The sequence below is a fragment of the Bufo gargarizans genome, unplaced genomic scaffold, assembly GCF_014858855.1.
Source record: "Bufo gargarizans isolate SCDJY-AF-19 unplaced genomic scaffold, ASM1485885v1 original_scaffold_1966_pilon, whole genome shotgun sequence".
NCBI lineage: Eukaryota > Metazoa > Chordata > Amphibia > Anura > Bufonidae > Bufo > Bufo gargarizans.
The window spans coordinates 148766-172167 of record NW_025334588.1 but is presented as its reverse complement, the minus strand read 5'-3'; the positions used below and the strand labels follow the sequence as shown (position 1 = coordinate 172167).

Here is a 23402-nt window from a genome sequence, read left to right as displayed (position 1 = left end):
GGGGACATTATAACTACTGGGGGCATTACATGGGGACATTATAACTACTAGGGGCACTACATGGGGACACTATAACCATTGGGGGCACTACATGGGGACATTATAACTACTGGGGGCACTACATGGGGACACTATAACTACTGGGGGCACTACATGGGGACATTATAACTACTGGGGGCACTACATGGGGACACTATAACTACTGGGGGCACTACATGGGGACATTATAACTACTGGGGGCACTACATGGGGACATTATAACCACTGGGAGCACTACATGGAGGACACTATAACCACTGGGAGCACTACATGAGGAAGTACTGGGAGCATTACATGGAGGCAGTATAACTACTGGGAGAACTACATGGGGACATTGTAACTAATGGGGGCATTACATGGGGACACTATAACTACTGGGGGCATTACATGGGGACACTAAGTACTGGGGGCATTATATGGGGACACTATAACTACTGGGGGCATTACATGGGGACACTAAGTACTGGGGGCATTACATGGGGACACTAAGTACTGGGGGCATTACATGGGGACACTATAACTACTGGGGGCATTACATGGGGACACTATAACTACTGGGGGCACTATATGGGGACACTATAACTACTGGGGGCACTACATGGGGACACTAAAACTACTGGGGGCACTACATGGGGCACTATAATTACTGGGGACATTACATGGGGACACTATAACTACTGGGTGCACTACATGGGGACACTATAACTACTGGGTGCACTATATGGGGACACTATAACTACTGGGGGCACTACATGGGGACACTATAACTACTGGGTGCACTATATGAGGACACTATAACTACTGGGGGCACTATATGGGGACACTATAACTACTGGGGGCACTACATGGGGACACTAACTACTGGGGGCACTACATGGGGACACTATAACTACTGGGGGCACTACATGGGGACACTATAACTACTGGGGGCACCACATGGGGACACTATAACTACTGGGGACATTATAACTACTGGGGGCATTACATGGGGACATTATAACTACTGGGGGCACTACATGGGGACATTATAACTACTGGGGGCACTACATGGAGGACACTAACTACTGGGGGCATACATGGGGACACTACACTTACTGGGGGCACTACATGGGGACACTACACTTACTGGGGGCACTACATGGGGACACTACACTTACTGGGGGCACTACATGGGGACACTATAACTACTGGGGACATTATAACTACTGGGGGCATTACATGGGGACATTATAACTACTGTGAGCACTACATGGAGACACTATAACTACTGGGGACATTATAACTACTGGGGGCATTACATGGGGACATTATAACTACTGGGGGCACTACATGGGGACATTATAACTACTGGGGGCACTACATGGAGGACACTAACTACTGGGGGCATTACATGGGGACATTATAACTACTGGGGGCACTACATGGGGACACTATAACCATTGGGAGCACTACATGGGGACATTATAACTACATGGGGACATTATAACTACTGGGGGCATTACATGGGGACATTATAACTACTGGGGGCATTACATGGGGACATTATAACTACTGGGGGCACTACATGGGGACACTATAACCATTGGGGGCACTACATGGGGACATTATAACTACTGGGGGCACTACATGGGGACATTATAACTACTGGGGGCACTACATGGGGACACTATAACTACTGGGGGCACTACATGGGGACATTATAACTACTGGGGGCACTACATGGGGACACTATAACCATTGGGAGCACTACATGGGGACATTATAACTACATGGTGACATTATAACTACTGGGGGCATTACATGGGGACATTATAACTACTGGGGGCACTACATGGGGACACTATAACCATTGGGGGCACTACATGGGGACATTATAACTACTGGGGGCACTACATGGGGACACTATAACTACTGGGGGCACTACATGGGGACACTATAACTACTGGGGGCACTACATGGGGACATTATAACTACTGGGGGCACTACATGGGGACACTATAACTACTGGGGGCACTACATGGGGACATTATAACTACTGGGGGCACTACATGGGGACACTATAACTACTGGGGGCACTACATGGGGACATTATAACTACTGGGGGCACTACATGGGGACATTATAACTACTGGGGGCACCACATGGGGACATTATAACTACTGGGGGCACTACATGGGGACATTATAACCACTGGAAGCACTACATGGAGGACACTATAACCACTGGGAGCACTACATGAGGAAGTACTGGGAGCATTACATGGAGGCAGTATAACTACTGGGAGAACTACATGGGGACATTGTAACTAATGGGGGCATTACATGGGGACACTATAACTACTGGGGGCATTACATGGGGACACTAAGTACTGGGGGCATTACATGGGGACACTATAACTACTGGGGGCATTACATGGGGACACTAAGTACTGGGGGCATAACATGGGGACACTAAGTACTGGGGGCACCACATGGGGACATTGCAACTACTGGGGGCATTACATGGGGACACTATAACTACTGGGGGCACTACATGGGGACATTGCAACTACTGGGGGCATTACATGGGGACACTATAACTACTGGGGGCATTACATGGGGACACTATAACTACTGGGGGCACTATATGGGGACACTATAACTACTGGGGGCACTAGATGGGGACACTAAAACTACTTGGGGCACTACATGGGGCACTATAATTACTGGGGACATTACATGGGGACACTATAACTACTGGGTGCACTACATGGGGACACTATAACTACTGGGGGCACTATATGGGGACGCTATAACTACTGGGGGCACTACATGGGGACACTATAACTACTGGGGGCACTACATGGGGACACTATAACTACTGGGTGCACTATATGGGGACACTATAACTACTGGGGGCACTATATGGGGACACTATAACTACTGGGGGCACTACATGGGGACACTATAACTACTGGGTGCACTATATGGGGACACTATAACTACTGGGGGCACTATATGGGGACACTATAACTACTGGGTGCACTATATGGGGACACTATAACTACTGGGTGCACTATATGGGGACACTATAACTACTGGGGGCACTATATGGGGACACTATAACTACTGGGGGCACTACATGGGGACACTATAACTACTGGGGGCACTACATGGGGACACTATAACTACTGGGTGCACTATATGGGGACACTATAACTACTGGGGGCACTATATGGGGACACTATAACTACTTGGGGCACTACATGGGGACACTATAACTACTGGGGGCACTACATGGGGACACTATAACTACTGGGTGCACTACATGGGGACACTATAACTACTGGGGGCACTACATGGGGACACTATAACTACTGGGGGCACTACATGGGGACACTATAACTACTGGGGGCACCACATGGGGACACTATAACTACTGGGGGCACTACATGGGGACACTATAACTACTGGGGGCACTACATGGGGACACTATAACTACTGGGGGCACTACATGGGGACACTATAACTACTGGGGGCACTACATGGGGACACTATAACTACTGGGGGCACTACATGGGGACACTATAACTACTGGGGGCACTACATGGGGACACTATAACTACTGGGGGCACTACATGGGGACACTATAACTACTGGGGGCACCACATGGGGACACTATAACTACTGGGGGCACTACATGGGGACACTATAACTACTGGGGGCACTACATGGGGACACTATAACTACTGGGGGCACTACATGGGGACACTATAACTACTGGGGGCACTACATGGAGGCACTATAACTACTGGGGGCACTACATGGGGACACTATAACTACTGGGGGCACTACATGGGGACACTATAACTACTGGGGGCACTACATGGGGACACTATAACTACTGGGGGCACTACATGGGGACACTATAACTACTGGGGGCACCACATGGGGACACTATAACTACTGGGGGCACTACATGGGGACACTATAACTACTGGGGGCACTACATGGGGACACTATAACTACTGGGGGCACTACATGGGGACACTATAACTACTGGGGGCACTACATGGGGACATTATAACTACTGGGTGCACTATATGGGGACACTATAACTACTGGGGGCACTATATGGGGACACTATAACTACTGGGTGCACTATATGGGGACACTATAACTACTGGGTGCACTATATGGGGACACTATAACTACTGGGGGCACTATATGGGGACACTATAACTACTGGGGGCACTATATGGGGACACTATAACTACTGGGTGCACTATATGGGGACACTATAACTACTGGGGGCACTATATGGGGACACTATAACTACTGGGGGCACTACATGGGGACACTATAACTACTGGGGGCACTACATGGGGACACTATAACTACTGGGTGCACTATATGGGGACACTATAACTACTGGGGGCACTATATGGGGACACTATAACTACTGGGGGCACTACATGGGGACACTATAACTACTGGGTGCACTATATGGGGACACTATAACTACTGGGGGCACTATATGGGGACACTATAACTACTGGGTGCACTATATGGGGACACTATAACTACTGGGTGCACTATATGGGGACACTATAACTACTGGGGGCACTATATGGGGACACTATAACTACTGGGGGCACTACATGGGGACACTATAACTACTGGGGGCACTACATGGGGACACTATAACTACTGGGTGCACTATATGGGGACACTATAACTACTGGGGGCACTATATGGGGACACTATAACTACTTGGGGCACTACATGGGGACACTATAACTACTGGGGGCACTACATGGGGACACTATAACTACTGGGGGCACTACATGGGGACACTATAACTACTGGGGGCACCACATGGGGACACTATAACTACTGGGGGCACTACATGGGGACAGTATAACTACTGGGGGCACTACATGGAGGCACTATAACTACTGGGGGCACTACATGGGGACACTATAACTACTGGGGGCACTACATGGGGACACTATAACTACTGGGGGCACTACATGGGGACACTATAACTACTGGGGGCACTACATGGGGACACTATAACTACTGGGGGCACCACATGGGGACACTATAACTACTGGGGGCACTACATGGGGACACTATAACTACTGGGGGCACTACATGGGGACACTATAACTACTGGGGGCACTACATGGGGACACTATAACTACTGGGGGCACTACATGGGGACACTATAACTACTGGGGGCACTACATGGAGACACTATAACTACTGGGGGCACTACATGGGGACACTATAACTACTGGGGGCACTACATGGGGACACTATAACTACTGGGGGCACTATATGGGGACACTATAACTACTGGGGACATTATAACTACTGGGGGCATTACATGGGGACACTATAACTACTGGGGGCACTACATGGGGACACTATAACTACTGGGGGCACCACATGGGGACACTATAACTACTGGGGGCACTACATGGGGACAGTATAACTACTGGGGGCACTACATGGAGGCACTATAACTACTGGGGGCACTACATGGGGACACTATAACTACTGGGTGCACTATATGGGGACACTATAACTACTGGGGGCACTACATGGGGACACTATAACTACTGGGGGCACTATATGGGGACACTATAACTACTTGGGGCACTACATGGGGACACTATAACTACTGGGGGCATTACATGGGGACACTATAACTACTGGGGGCACTACATGGGGACACTATAACTACTGGGGGCACTACATGGGGACACTAGTAGTATTACCAGCCATAACCCTTTGTCTTCTGCCCCTCAGGTGGAGTGGACTGTAGTGTGAATTCTACAGAAAGTTGATAAGGATGGAGTCGATCTGTGTTGCGGCTTTTGCTGAAGGCAACTGAAGAGTCACATCACAATCGGGTACAGGTTGTCGGCCCACGGTCATTTTTGCCCAGGGTTGTCAGGCTATTATCAGTGTGCACAGGGTTGTCGACCCATTATCAGTGTGCACAGGGTTGTCGGCCCACGGTCAGTGTGCACAGGGTTGTCGGCCCATTATCAGTGTGCGCAGGGTTGTCGGCCCATTATCAGTGTGCGCAGGGTTGTCGGCCCATTATCAGTGTGCCCAGGGTTGTCAGGCTATTATCAGTGTGCGCAGGGTTTTCGACCCATTATCAGTGTGCACAGGGTTGTCGGCCCACGGTCAGTGTGCACAGGGTTGTCGGCCCATTATCAGTGTGCGCAGGGTTGTCGGCCCATTATCAGTGTGCCCAGGGTTGTCGGCCCATTATCAGTGTGCGCAGGGTTGTCGGCCCATTATCAGTGTGCCCAGGGTTGTCGGCCCATTATCAGTGTGCGCAGGGTTGTCGGCCCATTATCAGTGTGCGCAGGGTTGTCGGCCCATTATCAGTGTGCACAGGGTTGTCGGCCCATTATCAGTGTGCGCAGGGTTGTCGGCCCACGGTCAGTGTGTACAGGGTTGTCGGCCCACGGTCAGTGTGCACAGGGTTGTCAGCCCATTATCAGTGTGCCCAGGGTTGTCGGCCCATTATCAGTGTGCGCAGGGTTGTCGGCCCATTATCAGTGTGCGCAGGGTTGTCGGCCCATTATCAGTGTGCGCAGGGTTGTCAGCCCATTATCAGTGTGCACAGGGTTGTCGGCCCACGGTCAGTGTGCACAGGGTTGTCGGCCCACGGTCAGTGTGCACAGGGTTGTCGGCCCATTATCAGTGTGTACAGGGTTGTCGGCCCATTATCAGTGTGCACAGGGTTGTCGGCCCATTATCAGTGTGTACAGGGTTGTCGGCCCACGGTCAGTGTGTACAGGGTTGTCGGCCCATTATCAGTGTGCACAGGGTTGTCAGCCCATTATCAGTGTGCCCAGGGTTGTCGGCCCATTATCAGTGTGCGCAGGGTTGTCGGCCCATTATCAGTGTGCCCAGGGTTGTCGGCCCATTATCAGTGTGCCCAGGGTTGTCGGCCCATTATCAGTGTGCGCAGGGTTGTCGGCCCATTATCAGTGTGCGCAGGGTTGTCGGCCCATTATCAGTGTGCGCAGGGTTGTCAGCCCATTATCAGTGTGCACAGGGTTGTCGGCCCACGGTCAGTGTGCACAGGGTTGTCGGCCCACGGTCAGTGTGCACAGGGTTGTCGGCCCATTATCAGTGTGTACAGGGTTGTCGGCCCACGGTCAGTGTGTACAGGGTTGTCGGCCCATTATCAGTGTGCACAGGGTTGTCAGCCCATTATCAGTGTGCGCAGGGTTGTCGGCCCATTATCAGTGTGCACAGGGTTGTCGGCCCATTATCAGTGTGCGCAGGGTTGTCGGCCCATTATCAGTGTGCGCAGGGTTGTCGGCCCATTATCAGTGTGCGCAGGGTTGTCAGCCCATTATCAGTGTGCACAGGGTTGTCGGCCCACGGTCAGTGTGCACAGGGTTGTCAGCCCACGGTCAGTGTGTACAGGGTTGTCGGCCCATTATCAGTGTGCACAGGGTTGTCAGCCCATTATCAGTGTGTACAGGGTTGTCGGCCCATTATCAGTGTGCACAGGGTTGTCGGCCCATTATCAGTGTGCGCAGGGTTGTCGGCCCATTATCAGTGTGCGCAGGGTTGTTATCAGTGTGCGCAGGGTTGTCGGCCCATTATCAGTGTGCACAGGGTTGTCAGCCCATTATCAGTGTGCACAGGGTTGTCGGCCCATTATCAGTGTGCCCAGGGTTGTCGGCCCATTATCAGTGTGCCCAGGGTTGTCGGCCCATTATCAGTGTGCGCAGGGTTGTCGGCCCATTATCAGTGTGCGCAGGGTTGTCGGCCCATTATCAGTGTGCACAGGGTTGTCGGCCCATTATCAGTGTGCCATGGGTTGTCGGTCCACGGGGCGTGGTTCTAATCCACATCAGGGGCGGGGCTTACGATGACGATAGGAATGATTCAGTTTTCTAGTTTTTTGCCCTTGGTGGGCGTGGCCGTGTTCCCTCAGTAAAGATGGCGGATATCATGGATATCTGTACCTAAAGAAACATGGCCGCTCTTCTGACCCGATGGCCTCTGAGAGCAGCGTCACGTGACGTGTGATAGCAAAGATGGCGGCGTCCGGCGCTGTACGTGGTGCCCGGTACTTGGCTGAGCGGATCCGGGCAGAGAAGCGGGCGAGTGGCGTGCGTCAGGTGAGCGGCCTGCTGCAGCAATGTGGGCGACATCTTATGTTATGTCCTCTGCTGGCCCCACAGGAGCGAGGGGTTATATGGAGGGGCCCTGCCCCCCAGAGAGGGGTTATATGGAGGGGCCCTGCCCCACCAGAGAGGGGTTATATGGAGGGGCCCTGCCCCCCCAGAGAGGGGTTATATGGAGGGGCCCTGCCCCCCCAGAGAGGGGTTATATGGAGGGGCCCTGCCCCCCCAGAGAGGGGTTATATGGAGGGGCCCTGCCCCCCCAGAGAGGGGTTATATGGAGGGGCCCTGCCCCACCAGAGAGGGGTTATATGGAGGGGCCCTGCCCCCCCAGAGAGGGGTTATATGGAGGGGCCCTGCCCCCCCAGAGAGGGGTTATATGGAGGGGCCCTGCCCCCCCCCCCCCCAGAGAGGGGTTATATGGAGGGGCCCTGCTCCCCCCCCCCCCCCCCAGAGAGGGGTTATATGGAGGGGCCCTGCCCCTGCTCCCCCCTCAGAGGGGTTATATGGAGGGGCTTCCCGCTGTACGTTTGAGTTACATTGTCACATGATCCTTCTTCCCGCAGACTCCGCCCCTTCACACCGCGCTGCGGGAGTTGCGCAGTTGGGTTGTGCGCCAGGATTCTGAACTTGTGCTCATAAATAAACCTCCTGAGCTTTCTACCCACGGTGAGTTTTGGGGCGTGCCACGTGAGCTCCGCTCCCATGTCTGTCCGCCATCATGCCGCCATGTCTTCTGTCCCCCACAGGTGGCCCCTCGGTGCAGCACAGCGTCGCCTCTCTGCTCCCAGCGTTGTCAGAGATGCTGTTTGGAAGAGGAGCGGAGCCGCTGCGGGTGTGCCATCGCCTGGACAAAGACACGTCTGGAGCATTAATTCTGGCCCGGAGCGCAGAGGCGGCAGAGCGCGTCCAGAGACTAATGCGGGAGCGCAGGGTCCAGCGGGTGTACTGGTGAGCGCAAGAGCCCCGCCCCTACTGGTGACATCACCAACGTGACCTCGTGATCGGGCACAAGATCCACACACCTTATACTAGTGACATCTATTACTGCTGACAACCTGTCTGTATATCCTGTCTGAGAGGTAGTCACAGCCCCGCCCCGCCCCCTGCTGATGACATCACTGATATACTGACATGTGATCAGACATGAGGTCACACACCTTATACTACAGGAACATCTATTACTGCTGACAACCTGCCTGTATATCCTGTCTGAGAGGTAGTCACAGCCCCGCCCCCTGCTGATGACATCACTGATATACTGACATGTGATCAGACATGAGGTCACACACCTTATACTACAGGAACATCTATTACTGCTGACAACCTGCCTGTATATCCTGTCTGAGAGGTTGTCACAGCCCCGCCCCCTGCTGATGACATCACTGATATGTCATGTGATCAGACATGAGATCACACACCTTATACTAGTGACATCTATTACTGCTGACAACCTGTCTGTATATCCTGTCTGAGAGGTAGTCACAGCCCCGCCCCCTGCTGATGACATCACTGATATAATTCATTAAATACCAATTAATATTATATCACATTATTTAATAAATTCCTTCTGTTGCTGCTGACAGCAGATCAGGACTGATCCCTCAGGGTTGTCTTGCAGGGCGGTCTGTCTGGGGGTCCCCACCCCTCTGGAGGGAATTGTAGACATTCCGATCCTGGAGAAGGAGACCCCGGGTCCTCAGAGACATTATAAGGTGAGGGCTGACGCACAGTCTCCAGATGCTCAAGTCTCTGTCCCCCCCCCCCCCCCCCCCCTTTTCCTCCGATGTCTCTGTCACCCCCCCCTTTTTTCCCCCTCCTCCTCAGATGTCTCTGTCCCCTACGCCCCTCCTCCTCCTCAGATGTCTCTGTCCCCTACGCCCCTCCTCCTCCTCAGATGTCTCTGTCCCCCACGCCCCTCCTCCTCCTCAGATGTCTCTGTCCCCCCCCACGCCCCTCCTCCTCCTCAGATGTCTCTGTCCCCCCCCCCTTTCCTCCTCCTCCTCAGATGTCTCTGTCCCCCCCCCTTTCCTCCTCCTCCTCAGATGTCTCTGTCCCCCCCCCCCCTTTCCTCCTCCTCCTCCTCCTCCTCCTCAGATGTCTCTGTCCCCCCCCCTTTCCTCCTCCTCCTCAGATGTCTCTGTCCCCCCCCCTTTCCTCCTCCTCCTCAGATGTCTCTGTCCCCCCCCCCCCTTTCCTCCTCCTCCTCCTCCTCCTCCTCCTCCTCAGATGTCTCTGTCCCCCCCCCTTTCCTCCTCCTCCTCAGATGTCTCTGTACCCCCCTCCTCAGATGTCTCTGTCCCCCACGCCCCTCCTCCTCCTCCTCCTCAGATGTCTCTGTCCCCCACGCCCCTCCTCCTCCTCAGATGTCTCTGTACCCCCCTCCTCAGATGTCTCTATCCCCGCGGTTCCGGGTCTTGGCGGACGGTTCTGTGCTGAGGCGTCGTGTCAGTGGTTCTGCTCATGAGGCGGTGACACAGTACAGGACGCTAGAGAAGTCATCTGGAGCGTCGTTACTGGAGCTGCGGCCGCTCACAGGTAGGAGTCGGTGTGATGTCCTCGCCCACAGAGCTGACACTGGGGGGGTCCTGTATACAGAGGAGACGAGAAGCGCAGCAGGTTCATCACCCCAGGCACTGCAATGAGGCTGAGCCAGATCAGATATAGGTGGGAGCAGTGTGTGGCGGCGCTCGGGCCTCCGTGTCTGCGCTCTGGGGGGCGGCGGCGCTCGGGCCTCCGTGTCTGCGCTCTGGGGGGCGGCGGCGCTCGGGCCTCCGTGTCTGCGCTCTGGGGGGCGGCGGCGCTCGGGCCTCCGTGTCTGCGCTCTGGGGGGCGGCGGCGCTCGGGCCTCCGTGTCTGCGCTCTGGGGGGCGGCGGCGCTCGGGCCTCCGTGTCTGCGCTCTGGGGGGCGGCGGCGCTCGGGCCTCCGTGTCTGCGCTCTGGGGGGCGGCGGCGCTCGGGCCTCCGTGTCTGCGCTCTGGGGGGCGGCGGCGCTCAGGCCTCCGTGTCTGCGCTCTGGGGGGCGGCGGCGCTCGGGCCTCCGTGTCTGCGCTCTGGGGGCGGCGGCGCTCGGGCCTCCGTGTCTGCGCTCTGGGGGGCGGCGGCGCTCGGGCCTCCGTGTCTGCGCTCTGGGGGGCGGCGGCGCTCGGGCCTCCGTGTCTGCGCTCTGGGGGGCGGCGGCGCTCGGGCCTCCGTGTCTGCGCTCTGGGGGGCGGCGGCGCTCGGGCCTCCGTGTCTGCGCTCTGGGGGGCGGCGGCGCTCGGGCCTCCGTGTCTGCGCTCTGGGGGGCGGCGGCGCTCGGGCCTCCGTGTCTTGTGTCTGATCTCACGTGACGCCGTCTCTCTCTAGGAGTGAAGCATCAGCTCCGCGCTCACCTCGCCATGGCTTTGAACTGTCCTATTCTTGGAGACCACAAGTATTCCCACTGGGGGCGCCTGGCTCCGCAGGTAATTGCTGTGTGTGCGCGCGCACGCTCCCAGAGTATTGTGCTGGTACTAATCCCTCCCTCCCTCTGTACAGAAGCTGCCGCAGCCCCTACTCCGCGCGCTCGGCCTGACGTCACCGCAGAGCCGCTCCCTTCTCCTCCATCTTCATGCTGCCCAGATCACACTGCCATCCACCGCTGGGCGGGACCCCATCGTTTTGCACTGTTCTCCCCCTAAACACTTCCTGAGGACTCTCCGTAAACTGCAGATTCCGGCCCCCCGCCTGCAGCACAGTGAGGACCCCCCAGAAGACGAGGCCACTTAGACTGTGGAGGGGAGTGGGAAGATTTTATTTGACATTAGACAATAAACACCTTTAAGCATAGTAAGCCCAGAGAAAGATGGCGGCGCTCATCATCATCAGGGCGTTGATGTTCACCAGCCGGGCGTGTTTGGGGTCCTCTTGAATATTGGGGAGCACATGGTCCTGTGGGGTGGAATGGTGGAGCCCTGTGGAGAGAACAAGCAGCTTCATCAGATTTGGATCTGGAAATAAAACTTCACTTCCTGTTACCTTGAGATAAATTGGGGGGGGGGGGGTCAGAGGTAATGCACCGTCCATGTAGCATGTAACCTGATTATGGAAGATGGGCGTCGGGCCTGTAGCCCCCGTGTAATCATGAGGAGACCGTGGCCCCGGCTGATAGGACATGCAGGTGTCTACTGGGGCTCGGTCTCATCCATACATCTCATTACTTTCCTCCTGTAGAAGAATATTCCAATGTGGCCTAAGGGTCCTACTGGCCATAAGGGGGCACTCCAACTGCTCTGAGAATGGAGCCCCCGCCTCCATCTACTTGTATGACAGGGAAGAGGTTATTGTGTCTCCTACCTGAAGTCTTCTCACGTGGCTCCTGACTGTGGCGGAGGCTGAACACCAGGCGATGGAGCTGTGAAGAGACAGGCAGCGTGAGGGACCATTCAGACCATGGTGGCTCTTACAGCTGGGTTCTACTACATCAGATCTCTGCCGGTTCATTGTGTACTGGGAATGGGCCACCTACCTGGAAGGGATTGAGTGCTGTATGATGCCAGATTTTGTACCATGGTCATCAGGCTGCACATGGGTGCTGGAAATCCACAACATATCACCATCTGGGCAGGAAGTTAGCAAAGGGTAGAGTGCTGGAGAACGAGGAGCCATAGGTGAGCGTGTGGACGAGTTGTGGTTGGGAGAAGTGATGAGGGTCTGCGCAGAGCCGGTACCTACCTGTTTGAGGCCCCGGTATGCTGGTGGTGACACATGAGGTTGCCCTATGGCGATGGCCACTGCAGCTTTCCCACCCTAAAGCACGGATCAGCAACCTGTGGCATTCCATCTACTGTAACTACACCTCTGAGCATGCAAAGTTCTTGTAACTCCCACAGAAGTGAAGGAGGATTCTGGGAGTTGTAGTTTCAGAACAGCTGGACGTTCCAGGTCGCTCTCAGACATGGCGAGCTGAACGTTCCCACAAATTGCTTGATGGAGAGGACAGTGGCACAGGCAGCAGGCCTTCCTCTGAGTGGAGGTCAGTGCTACATAACAGATGCAATCACCTTCTGGAACAAGTGGGTTTCACTGGGGAACAAGCAGTCACCAGGGGTGAGCCTTCAGACAATTCTCCTTGGCCCTAAAGGGGTCCTCTCCCTTCAGCAGATGGCCTCGATCACGTAGAAGCAGTTCACACCAGGCTCTTCCAAGTGTCTTGGGGGCCTCCTTTGCTGCTTGGAGATGCAGGTTCCTGACGCTAAGCTCTTTGCTCGGCTCAGATCTGCCCCACCGATACCCAGACACAAGGGGGTAATGGTCACCGCTTAGACCAGGGACATGGTGCCCATAGAAGGAGCTGTTCCCGCACCTCTCTGTGGTGAGAACCCTTCTTTAGACATTTTAAACCAGCAGAAAATGGAGGGATTTTTTCCCCATCGCATCCCAGAATGCTCCTCCTGTACCGGACGCTCTGGCCCCCGACTCGGCAGTATACATGCTTTCCAACATTTAAGAAGAAAGACATTTTGGAACGCCCCCTCCCACAAAATGCCAGGTCACAGGATTGTCCTTCTCAAATTGGTGTGGATCACGGCTTTCTCTGTGTCTTCTCCCCAGGGTCATCTAGAATATGGGGTTGTCCGCTTTGGACTATTGATCTTTCCTCAGGATAGGTTGTCAGTATCGGGGCAGCGGGGGTCCGGCTCCGAAGAGAAGCTCTGCAGCACCATCCACCTCTATGGAAGGCTCTGCAGAATGTGACTGCGGAGCTGTACGAACACTGATCGCCGCTGCGGGGTCCTCAGCGAGCAGGTAAAGAATGGAGAGGAGGCTTCCAACCAGCTGATCAGTGGTGGAGGGTCATGTAGCCAGCTCCCTGTCACCCAGCGGTGCTTAGACCGCACATGGCCTCTTGTCCACTATTCAGGAGTAAGTTCCGTGGTCCGTACATTAACATCAGACAGAGTGGCCCCCAGCTGGGTTCAGTCATGGCCGGCTTATCATCTCGCTGCTGTGTTCCAGCTCTGGTCACCTGCTCCTCAAACCAGAAGAAGAACACAGGTGGTGCCATCTACTGACCCCCCTCCATGTAAGGTGGACACTGTCCGTGCAGTTACCTCCGCTCTATTACTCTGATGCTCTCACTCTGCTGTATGTGACGCTGCATTCCTCCAGCAGGTGGCCCTACCCTAACCCTACTGACCCCCTCCATGTAAGGCAGACACTGTCCGTGCAGTTACCTCCGCTCTGTTACTCTGATGCTCTCACTCTGCTGTATGTGATGCTGCATTCCTCCAGCAGGTGGCCCTACGCTAACCCTACCGACCCCCTCCATGTAAGGCGGACACTGTCCGTGCAGTTACCTCCGCTCTGTTACTCTGATGCTCTCTCTGCTGTATGTGATGCCCTACCGACCCCTTCCATGTAAGGCGGACACTGTCCGTGCAGTTACCTCCGCCCTGTTACTCTCGATGCTCTCACTCTGCTGTATGTGACGCTGCATTCCTCCAGCAGGTGGCCCTACCCTAACCCTACCGACCCCCTCCATGTAAGGCAGACACTGTCCGTGCAGTTACCTCCGCTCTATTACTCTGATGCTCTCACTCTGCTGTATGTGACGCTGCATTCCTCCAGCAGGTGGCCCTACCCTAACCCTACCGACCCCCCCCCCCTCCATGTAAGGCAGACACTGTCCGTGCAGTTACCTCCGCCCTGTTACTCTGATGCTCTCACTCTGCTGTATGTGATGCTGCATTCCTCCAGCAGGTGGCCCTACGCTAACCCTACCGACCCCCTCCATGTAAGGCGGACACTGTCCGTGCAGTTACCTCCGCCCTGTTACTCTCGATGCTCTCACTCTGCTGTATGTGACGCTGCATTCCTCCAGCAGGTGGCCCTACCCTAACCCTACCGACCCCCCCCCCCTCCATGTAAGGTGGACACTGTCCGTGCAGTTACCTCCGCTCTGTTACTCTGATGCTCTCACTCTGCTGTATGTGACGCTGCATTCCTCCAGCAGGTGGCCCTACCCTAACCCTACTGACCCCCTCCATGTAAGGCAGACACTGTCCGTGCAGTTACCTCCGCCCTGTTACTCTGATGCTCTCACTCTGCTGTATGTGATGCTGCATTCCTCCAGCAGGTGGCCCTACGCTAACCCTACCGACCCCCTCCATGTAAGGCGGACACTGTCCGTGCAGTTACCTCCGCCCTGTTACTCTCGATGCTCTCACTCTGCTGTATGTGACGCTGCATTCCTCCAGCAGGTGGCCCTACCCTAACCCTACCGACCCCCTCCATGTAAGGCGGACACTGTCCGTGCAGTTACCTCCGCCCTGTTACTCTCGATGCTCTCACTCTGCTGTATGTGACGCTGCATTCCCCCAGCAGGTGACCCTACCCTAACCCTACTGACCCCCTCCATGTAAGGCGGACACTGTCCGTGCAGTTACCTCCGCCCTGTTACTCTCGATGCTCTCACTCTGCTGTATGTGACGCTGCATTCCCCCAGCAGGTGACCCTACCCTAACCCTACTGACCCCCTCCATGTACGGTGGACACTGTCTGTGCAGTTACCTCTGTCCTGTTACTCTGATGCTCTCACTCTGCTGTACGTGATGCTGCATTCCTCCAGCAGGTGGCCCTACGCTAACCCTACCGACCCCCTCCATGTAAGGCAGACACTGTGCAGTTACCTCCGCTCTGTTACTCTGATGCTCTCTCTGCTGTATGTGATACCCTAACCCTACCGACCCCCTCCATGTAAGGCGGACACTGTCCGTGCAGTTACCTCTGCTCTGTTACTCTGATGCTCTCACTCTGCTGTATGTGACGCTGCATTCCTCCAGCAGGTGGCCCTACCCTAACCCTACCGACCCCCTCCATGTAAGGCGGACACTGTCTCACTCTGCGGTCTGTTTTCTGGCACTCTATGGCTGCTGTTCTCTGGGAGATGTCTCTGTCCTGCCTACGTTCTGCTCTCCTCCAGGTCCTCTTAGATGTCTGCCTCTCATGGAGACTCCAGGAAGAAGTCGAGGACGGCCGGACTCTGCAGGGAATGCAGCAGGCTTTACGTCTCTATCATGTAGACTCTATTTATTGATGTCTTGCCTTCACGTTGAGCTTCCTCTGCACAGGTCCAGCTCTGCCTCATGTGAGAGGTTCGGTGTGTGCCCGGGCTCGCGGTCCACAACGCGCCGGCCCTGTACCTGCCATTCACGTGAATAGGTCCGATCCACCTGTAACGGAAGTACGAACCGAAACTCCACAGCAGTGCGCCAGTGTGCGTCCGCCCCACACCGCCCCCTATCTCCTGGATTACAGAGCCATTGAAGTGAGCCGTTAAGCAGAGTTGGGCTAGGGTCTGATCTGAATGGGAGACCCACGCGTCCACCCTAACCTAAGTGCGGTCGTTAATGAAGTGATTTTCCCATTAGGACAGAAAGACATCAGGTGCAGTCAGTTAAAGATACCACTGTAGAATAGGCTTAAAGGGGCTCTCCGGGTTCAGGGTACAGCTCATTACTCATTTGCTATGTCTGAGCGGAGCATGTCCTTGCTCCCATGCTCCCCCTGGGGCTCTGTTGTGAGCTGGGGCCACGTGTAGAGTTCTTGTAGTACCTGCTCCAGGCATTAGTGATCAGCTGGTGGTGGAGCTGGGAAATTACCTCCTGGAAGACCTCTCCCAGGATCCAGCTTATGCTTTCAGGCTGCTGTCATGGTGGACGGGAAAGACAGGATTACACTTGCCCCTCGTTGGTTTTCCATAAGTCCATGACAGCACCCACCGAATTCCCTCCCATCCTAATGCTACCTTCTCCAGCAGAGGCGTTACTGGTACCTACACAGCATTTCTGCTGGAAATCTATCAGATCCCATTGTAGTCTATAGCGGATCCTGTAACTCAACTAGCCGATTTACCTTCTGGTGCTGTGAAGGTAGCCTGGTACATACAGTAAGGGCCCATCAGCATGACACCGTAACGTCAGTACTGCACCGGCTGTCGTGAGGATGAATCACACAAAGCCTAGAACCTGTGTTCACCCAGGACAAGGGTAGGAGGCTCACCTGTGATTCCGGAATGGGTGGGGTGCAGTAAGACACAGCCAGAATGATGAGAGTCGTACAAAAGAAGAGGATTATGGCAAAGTAGAGGTAATGCACCCCACAGATCAGCGGTGGGCAGGAGCCAGGAGCGGAGCAGCTTCCAGAACCAAACGCAAATTCTGGCACCATGCGGCAGAGACCGAGAATGAGCCCCCCAATCAGGCCCCAGAATGCCCCCTGCAAAGAGAAAAACAGAAAGATGATCGCATTGACTGAGCTGTGCTTTACAAAACTCCCATATAATAGTATACATGCCCGTGATAACCCCTACGACAATGTCAGGGACCCCCACCATAGTGCATCTCAGCGTATAGCCTATGAAGGAAGTCACATGTGTGGAGCTGGCTTGGTGGGTATATAAGGGGTGGGATAGGCTGTCTGCACACATATCCCTCGGTGGGTATATAAGGGGTGGGATAGGCTGTCTGCACACATATCCCTCGGTGGGTATATAAGGGGTGTGATAGGCTGTCTGCACACATATCCCTCGGTGGGTATATAAGGGGTGTGATAGGCTGTCTGCACACATATCCCTCGGTGGGTATATAAGGTGTGATAGGCTGTCTGCACACATATCCCTCGGTGTGTATATACACTACGTGCAGAATTATTAGGCAAATGAGTATTTTGACCACATCATCCTCTTTCTGCATGTTGTCTTACTCCAAGCTGTATAGGCTCGAAAGCCTACTACCAATTAAGCATATTAGGTGATGTGCATCTCTGTAATGAGAAGGGGTGTGGTCTAATGACATCAACACCCTATATCAGGTGTGCATAATTATTAGGCAACTTCCTTTCCTTTGGCAAAATGGGTCAAAAGAAGGACTTGACAGGCTCAGAAAAGTCACAAATAGTGAGATATCTTGCAGAGGGATGCAGCACTCTTAAAATTGCAAAGCTTCTGAAGTGTGATCATCGAACAATCAAGCGTTTCATTCAAAATAGTCAACAGGGTCGCAAGAAGCGTGTGGAAAAACCAAGGCGCAAAATAACTGCCCATGAACTGAGAAAAGTCAAGCGTGCAGCTGCCAAGATGCCACTTGCCACCAGTTTGGCCATATTTCAGAGCTGCAACATCACTGGAGTGCCCAAAAGCACAAGGTGTGCAATACTCAAAGACATGGCCAAGGTAAGAAAGGCTGAAAGACGACCACCACTGAACAAGACACACAAGCTGAAACGTCAAGACTGGGCCAAGAAATGTCTCAAGACTGATCTTTCTAAGGTTTTATGGACTGATGAAATGAGAGTGAGTCTTGATGGGCCAGATGGATGGGCCCGTGGCTGGATTTTTTTTTTTTTTTTTTTTTTTTTTTTTTTTTAAGTTTTTTATTGGGAAAACTACATAACATTTACAATAAAAAATTTATTACAATCTCTCAATTCTTAGTAACCCAAGTAATTATATGTGCGTATATTCCACTCATCTTTTCAAAATATTTAGAAAAACCCTCCCCTCCCTCCCTCCCAGTTTGTGGTGCGTCAAAGTAGGACCCCTTATAAATAAAACAACTTGATCTCAGCTAACCAGACCTCCAACCACCCCATATCCTGGTCCATTGGTATTCATTTTCCCTCCGTCTATATAAAATTTTTTCGGAGTTCTTTACCTTATCGATTAAATTTATCCATGTGTTTTTATTTGGAGTGGATCGGGCAAACCAGGTGCGGCTGATCAAAACTCTAGCCAACATGAATACTCTACTCAAGAAAATCTTTTGATAACTATGAATTTTTAATTTGGAGAGATCATTGAGAATAAATACTTGTGGTTCAAAAGGGATTAGAATTTTTAATTTACACATAATATAGTTATTGATACCGTTCCAGTAGTTTATAAGTTCTGGACAGGTCCATATTATATGGAGAAAGTCTGCTCCTACAGTGTCACATTTGGGACAATTGGACGTGTCTCTTAACCCACATTTGTTCATCCACAGTGGAGTAATATATAATCTGTGGCAGATATAAAATTGTATCAGGACATGGTTAAAGTTCTGGGATAGTGAAGATAGATTCCCAAAAATATTATCCCACCCTTCTATTTGTACATTCGGACAGTCCGCCTCCCACGCTTTTTGTCCTGGAGAGTGTATATCACTAAACCGTGCTTTAATTAATAACTTATATATATTTGAGATTTTTATTCTAGAATGTGTACCTCCTACCCAATCATTCAGAAAGGAAACATTATCTATATCCAACAGCCGCTTATCAACCAAGCTGGATAACACAGAACGCAATTGGAAATACCTAAACCATGAAAGATTTTTTAAATTTTGTGTCATTTCCATATAGGATTTAATTTCTCTATCTTTAGCTACCTGTGAAATATATAAAATTTTATTCTTCTGCCAAAATGTGTCAGCTGCAATTTCATCCAGCCTTTTTAAATACAAATTGTGCCAAAGAGGCGTAAATGTAAGTGAACCCTTAACTTTCAACCATGTCCTAGTTGTAGCCCACACCTTAAGGAGTAGTTTTATAGTCTCTCTATAGCCTTGCTCATAACTCTTCAATAGGCCAGATTCCAACAAGGAAAAAATATTATTGTGGGCATGACTAGTTACCAACTTCCCCAGAAGTGCGCTATGCTCTGATTCATAGCACCTCAAGAGCTGGGCTGCAATAAAGTATCCCTTAAAGTAGGGGAGATTTAAACCCCCACACTCCACTGATCTATACAAATACTCCAACTTAAGTCGAACTCGCTTTCTTCCCCATATTAAATCATTAATTAGACTCTCTATAAGTTTAAAATGTTTGTCTTGTATCCAAATAGGTGTATTCCTGAGCACATAGAGCAATTGTGGTAATATCACCATTTTAACTAGTGAAACTCGATCAGCTCTAGATAGGGGAAGTTTCAGCCAAATTCCTATTTTAGCTCTAATCTTTACCATGATGGGAATCAAATTAAGTTCTACAAAATTTTCGACCCGAGGCGATATCGTCAAACCCAAATATTGGAAGGTATCAACAATATCCAACTGTGTAACAGGAATCTCTTTCTGTGGTAGGGGGTCTATTGGAAGCAGACTAGTCTTGGTCCAGTTTATAAGAAGACCAGACACTTCACCAAATAATTTAACCATTTGAATAATCCTAGGGAGAGTGGTTTCCGTATGGTCTATAAAAAACAGAACATCGTCTGCATATAGTGAGATACGATCTTGTGTTCCCAGCGTACCAAATCCTTTGATCTGATCGTCCTGCCTAATGGCCATCGCAAGGGGTTCGATATATATATCAAATAGTAGGGGAGATAGTGGGCAACCCTGACGGGTGCCTCTATTTAACTCGATACTGCTACTCAAAATTCCATTAAGACTCAATTTAGCCCTTGGAGATCCATACAACAACCTAAGAGTGCGTATAAACCTCTCTCCAAAGCCCATCCTAGCAAGAACCTTCCAGAGGAAGCGCCACTCCACCCTGTCAAAGGCCTTAGAGGCATCTAATGACAGGATGGAGCGGGCGGTCCCCCCAGGGGCCTGGATATTAGAAAAGAGCCGGTGTAGATTATAATGTGTACCCTTATTTTTCATAAAACCGCTCTGATCCGGATGGACTATGGAGGAGATGACCCCAGAGAGCCTTGTAGCGAGGACCCTCGCCAAAAGTTTTACATCTGCATTAAGCAGTGAAATTGGTCTGTAAGATTCTAAATCTAGAGGGTCCTTGCCTTTTTTTGGAATTAATATCACTGTAGCCTCCATCATTGAATCCGGCAACCTCCCATCCTCCACTGATTCAGCAAAGACCTCCAGTAATCTAGGAAAAATACAGTCCCCATATTTGCTATAAAATTCATATGGAAGCCCGTCTGAACCAGGAGTAGAATTGGGTGAACATAATTTAATAGCTCCCTCAAGTTCCTTAATTGAGACCTCCAGTTCTAATGCTTTCTTTTGGTTCTCACTAATAGTTGAAAAGTTGATCCTATCTAGGTAAAGATCTATCTTATCGTCTGTAATATTAGAATCAGCCTTATACATATCAAGAAAATAATCAAAAAAGGCCTTCTCCACCGGACCCTGACCAATAGCTATTCTACCATCCCTCACTCGAACCCTCTCTATATGTTTTTTAGGTTGTTGATTGGAGATTACTCTGGAGAGTAGCCTACCGGGTCGCCCAGACTCTGTAAAATATTTTTGCCCTTTAAAGAAAAGATTCTGTTGAGCTTTATCCAGTAAAAAATTAGCATATATTTGTGTAGCTTTTTGCATATTTTCCCTATTTTTCTCCGTCTTATTTATATGAAAGGATTCTGTCGCTGTGATCACATGTTTCTCTAGATTCTTCTGTTTTTTCCCATATTCTCTTCTAAGATTCGTGATATTACTAACCATCAATCCCCTCATGTAGGCCTTAAAGGTATCCCATACCACTTGAATTTTTGCCGAGCCGTCGTTGATATCCCAGAATCGGCCTATTTCATTTCGAATTATTTCATGTGTCTTTATGACTGATAGCCAGTAGGGGTTTAATCTAAAGGGAGGTTTTGATATATATCTAACCTGAGAGAAACATAGTTCAAGTACTAACGGGGAGTGATCGGATATTGACCTTGTTTCATATTTCATTCGTTTTATCAATTTCATATATTTGCTATTTATCAGTACTAGGTCAATTCTAGACAATGATTTACCTGCTTTACTAGAACATGAAAAAACCCTTTTCCCCTGTCCCAGATATTCCCAAGCGTCCTCAAATCCAGCCTCCAGGCAGAATCGTGCGAGGGGGGACCCCTGAACCGTACTGTCCCCCTTAGCACTCATAGAGACCCTATCACGTAAAGGATCGATGACACAATTAAAATCCCCAATAATCAATGTTGGACATTCTGGCCATTTATCCATGAATACTAGAAGAGAATTAAGAACCAGCAGAGAAAATGGCGGAGGAATATAGACAAAGGCCAAAATACATAACTCTCCCCCTAACCTACAGTATAGAAAAATAAATCTTCCCTGTTGGTCGACAGAGGATGCCTCGCAAACGAAGTCAATAAGTCTATGTATCAGCACCGTAACCCCTCTCGAGTAATTGGAGAGGGTAGAATGATACGTATGCACAGCCCATCCCCTGTCGACCACTCTAGTGGTCTCCTCAGTAAGATGGGTCTCGAGCAAACATATTATTGCTGGTAGATGGACCTGAGTCAAGTCAAAAACCGCTTGTCTCTTACCTCTTTCCCCCAAACCACGTACATTCCAGGAAAAAATTCTAATCATCGTCATCACCAGTGGTTAAATGGAAGATTAGGAGAGAGGGAAAAAGGAGAAGACAAGATGAAAAGGGAAAATAATAAACTGAAAAAAAGGGAACCACACCTACTTTGACGCACCACAACCCAACCCCCCCCCCCACCCCTCTCCCACAGGCAACCCACCACATATTGTAGTAGATTTCTTTCCTAAGACCAACCCTCGACCCTCCCCCCAGTCAACCACCCCCCCGCCGCCATTTTGAAGCAAAGAAGACTCATTTAGGGGTGTGAGCCCCCTATATTACTAGTTATTCCCGTCATTTCATAACCCAATTGAGTCATTGATTGTTTCGGTCAATCCAGTCCGCGGCTTCTTCTGAGGTATCAAAAAAAAAAGTTTTATCCTCAAAAATAATCCGCAGTTTGGCCGGGAATATAAGAGAATATTTAATATCCCTCTCTCTTAACTTCTTTTTAACAATCATGAATGTGCGTCTCTTTTCTTGTATTTCTTTCGAAAAGTCAGGAAAAAAGGCCAGTCTAATCCCATTATAAACAACCGGTGAGGATTCCCTCGCCCTTCTCAAGAGGACATCTCTGTCCCCTGAAGTCAGTGACTTAGCAAGAATTGTCCGAGGTTGTCTCCCTGGAATTGGTTTTCCTCCTGGGACCCGATGAGCTCACGCTGATAAATTTCTCTGTGGAGCAAACCATGGAAGAGGACATCAATTTTACTTTTTATAGAGAAATCTGAAAAGTTATACATACCAACTTTAACTGCGATAAAAAAAAATTCCCGCATTTACAGGAGATATATATATTTATATTTCCCACTAACCTACAGTATACACAGTAAGACTGCCATAGATCATAATAAAAGGGAACAACAGCAAGACACTGAACCTTAAATACCATTTGGCAGGATCACTGCAT

The 23402-nt window shown here is 51.3% G+C and overlaps 2 protein-coding genes across 2 annotated transcripts in view; one reads left to right on the top strand and one right to left on the bottom strand.

Moving 5' to 3' along the window:
* Positions 1–7983: 7983 nt before the first annotated feature.
* RPUSD4 (RNA pseudouridine synthase D4) lies at positions 7984–11998 on the top strand. Its single transcript, XM_044274676.1, has 7 exons — positions 7984–8185; positions 8755–8857; positions 8938–9139; positions 9810–9903; positions 10579–10726; positions 11537–11634; positions 11708–11998. The coding sequence occupies exons 1-7, from the start codon at positions 8102–8104 to the stop codon at positions 11936–11938; spliced, it is 960 nt and encodes a 319-aa protein (XP_044130611.1). The 5' UTR covers positions 7984–8101; the 3' UTR covers positions 11939–11998.
* The window catches only part of SLC5A2 (solute carrier family 5 member 2), a 95566-nt gene continuing 84108 nt past the window's right edge, over positions 11945–23402 (bottom strand). The window contains exons 13-15 of the mRNA XM_044274674.1: positions 17213–17428; positions 12506–12563; positions 11945–12123 (exon numbers count right to left, since the gene is read on the bottom strand). Coding sequence (XP_044130609.1) covers positions 11990–12123; positions 12506–12563; positions 17213–17428 — 408 coding nt within the window. The 3' untranslated portion in view covers positions 11945–11989. The remainder of the gene's footprint in view (positions 12124–12505; positions 12564–17212; positions 17429–23402) is intronic.

Coding starts and splice junctions, on each gene's coding strand:
- RPUSD4 (XM_044274676.1), top strand. CDS start 8,102: ATGGCGGCGTCCGGCGCTGTACGTGGTGCCCGGTACTTGGCTGAGCGG. Junction 8,858..8,937: donor TCCTGAGCTTTCTACCCACG/GTGAGTTTTGGG, acceptor TGTCCCCCACAG/GTGGCCCCTCGGTGCAGCAC. Junction 10,727..11,536: donor GGAGCTGCGGCCGCTCACAG/GTAGGAGTCGGT, acceptor GTCTCTCTCTAG/GAGTGAAGCATCAGCTCCGC.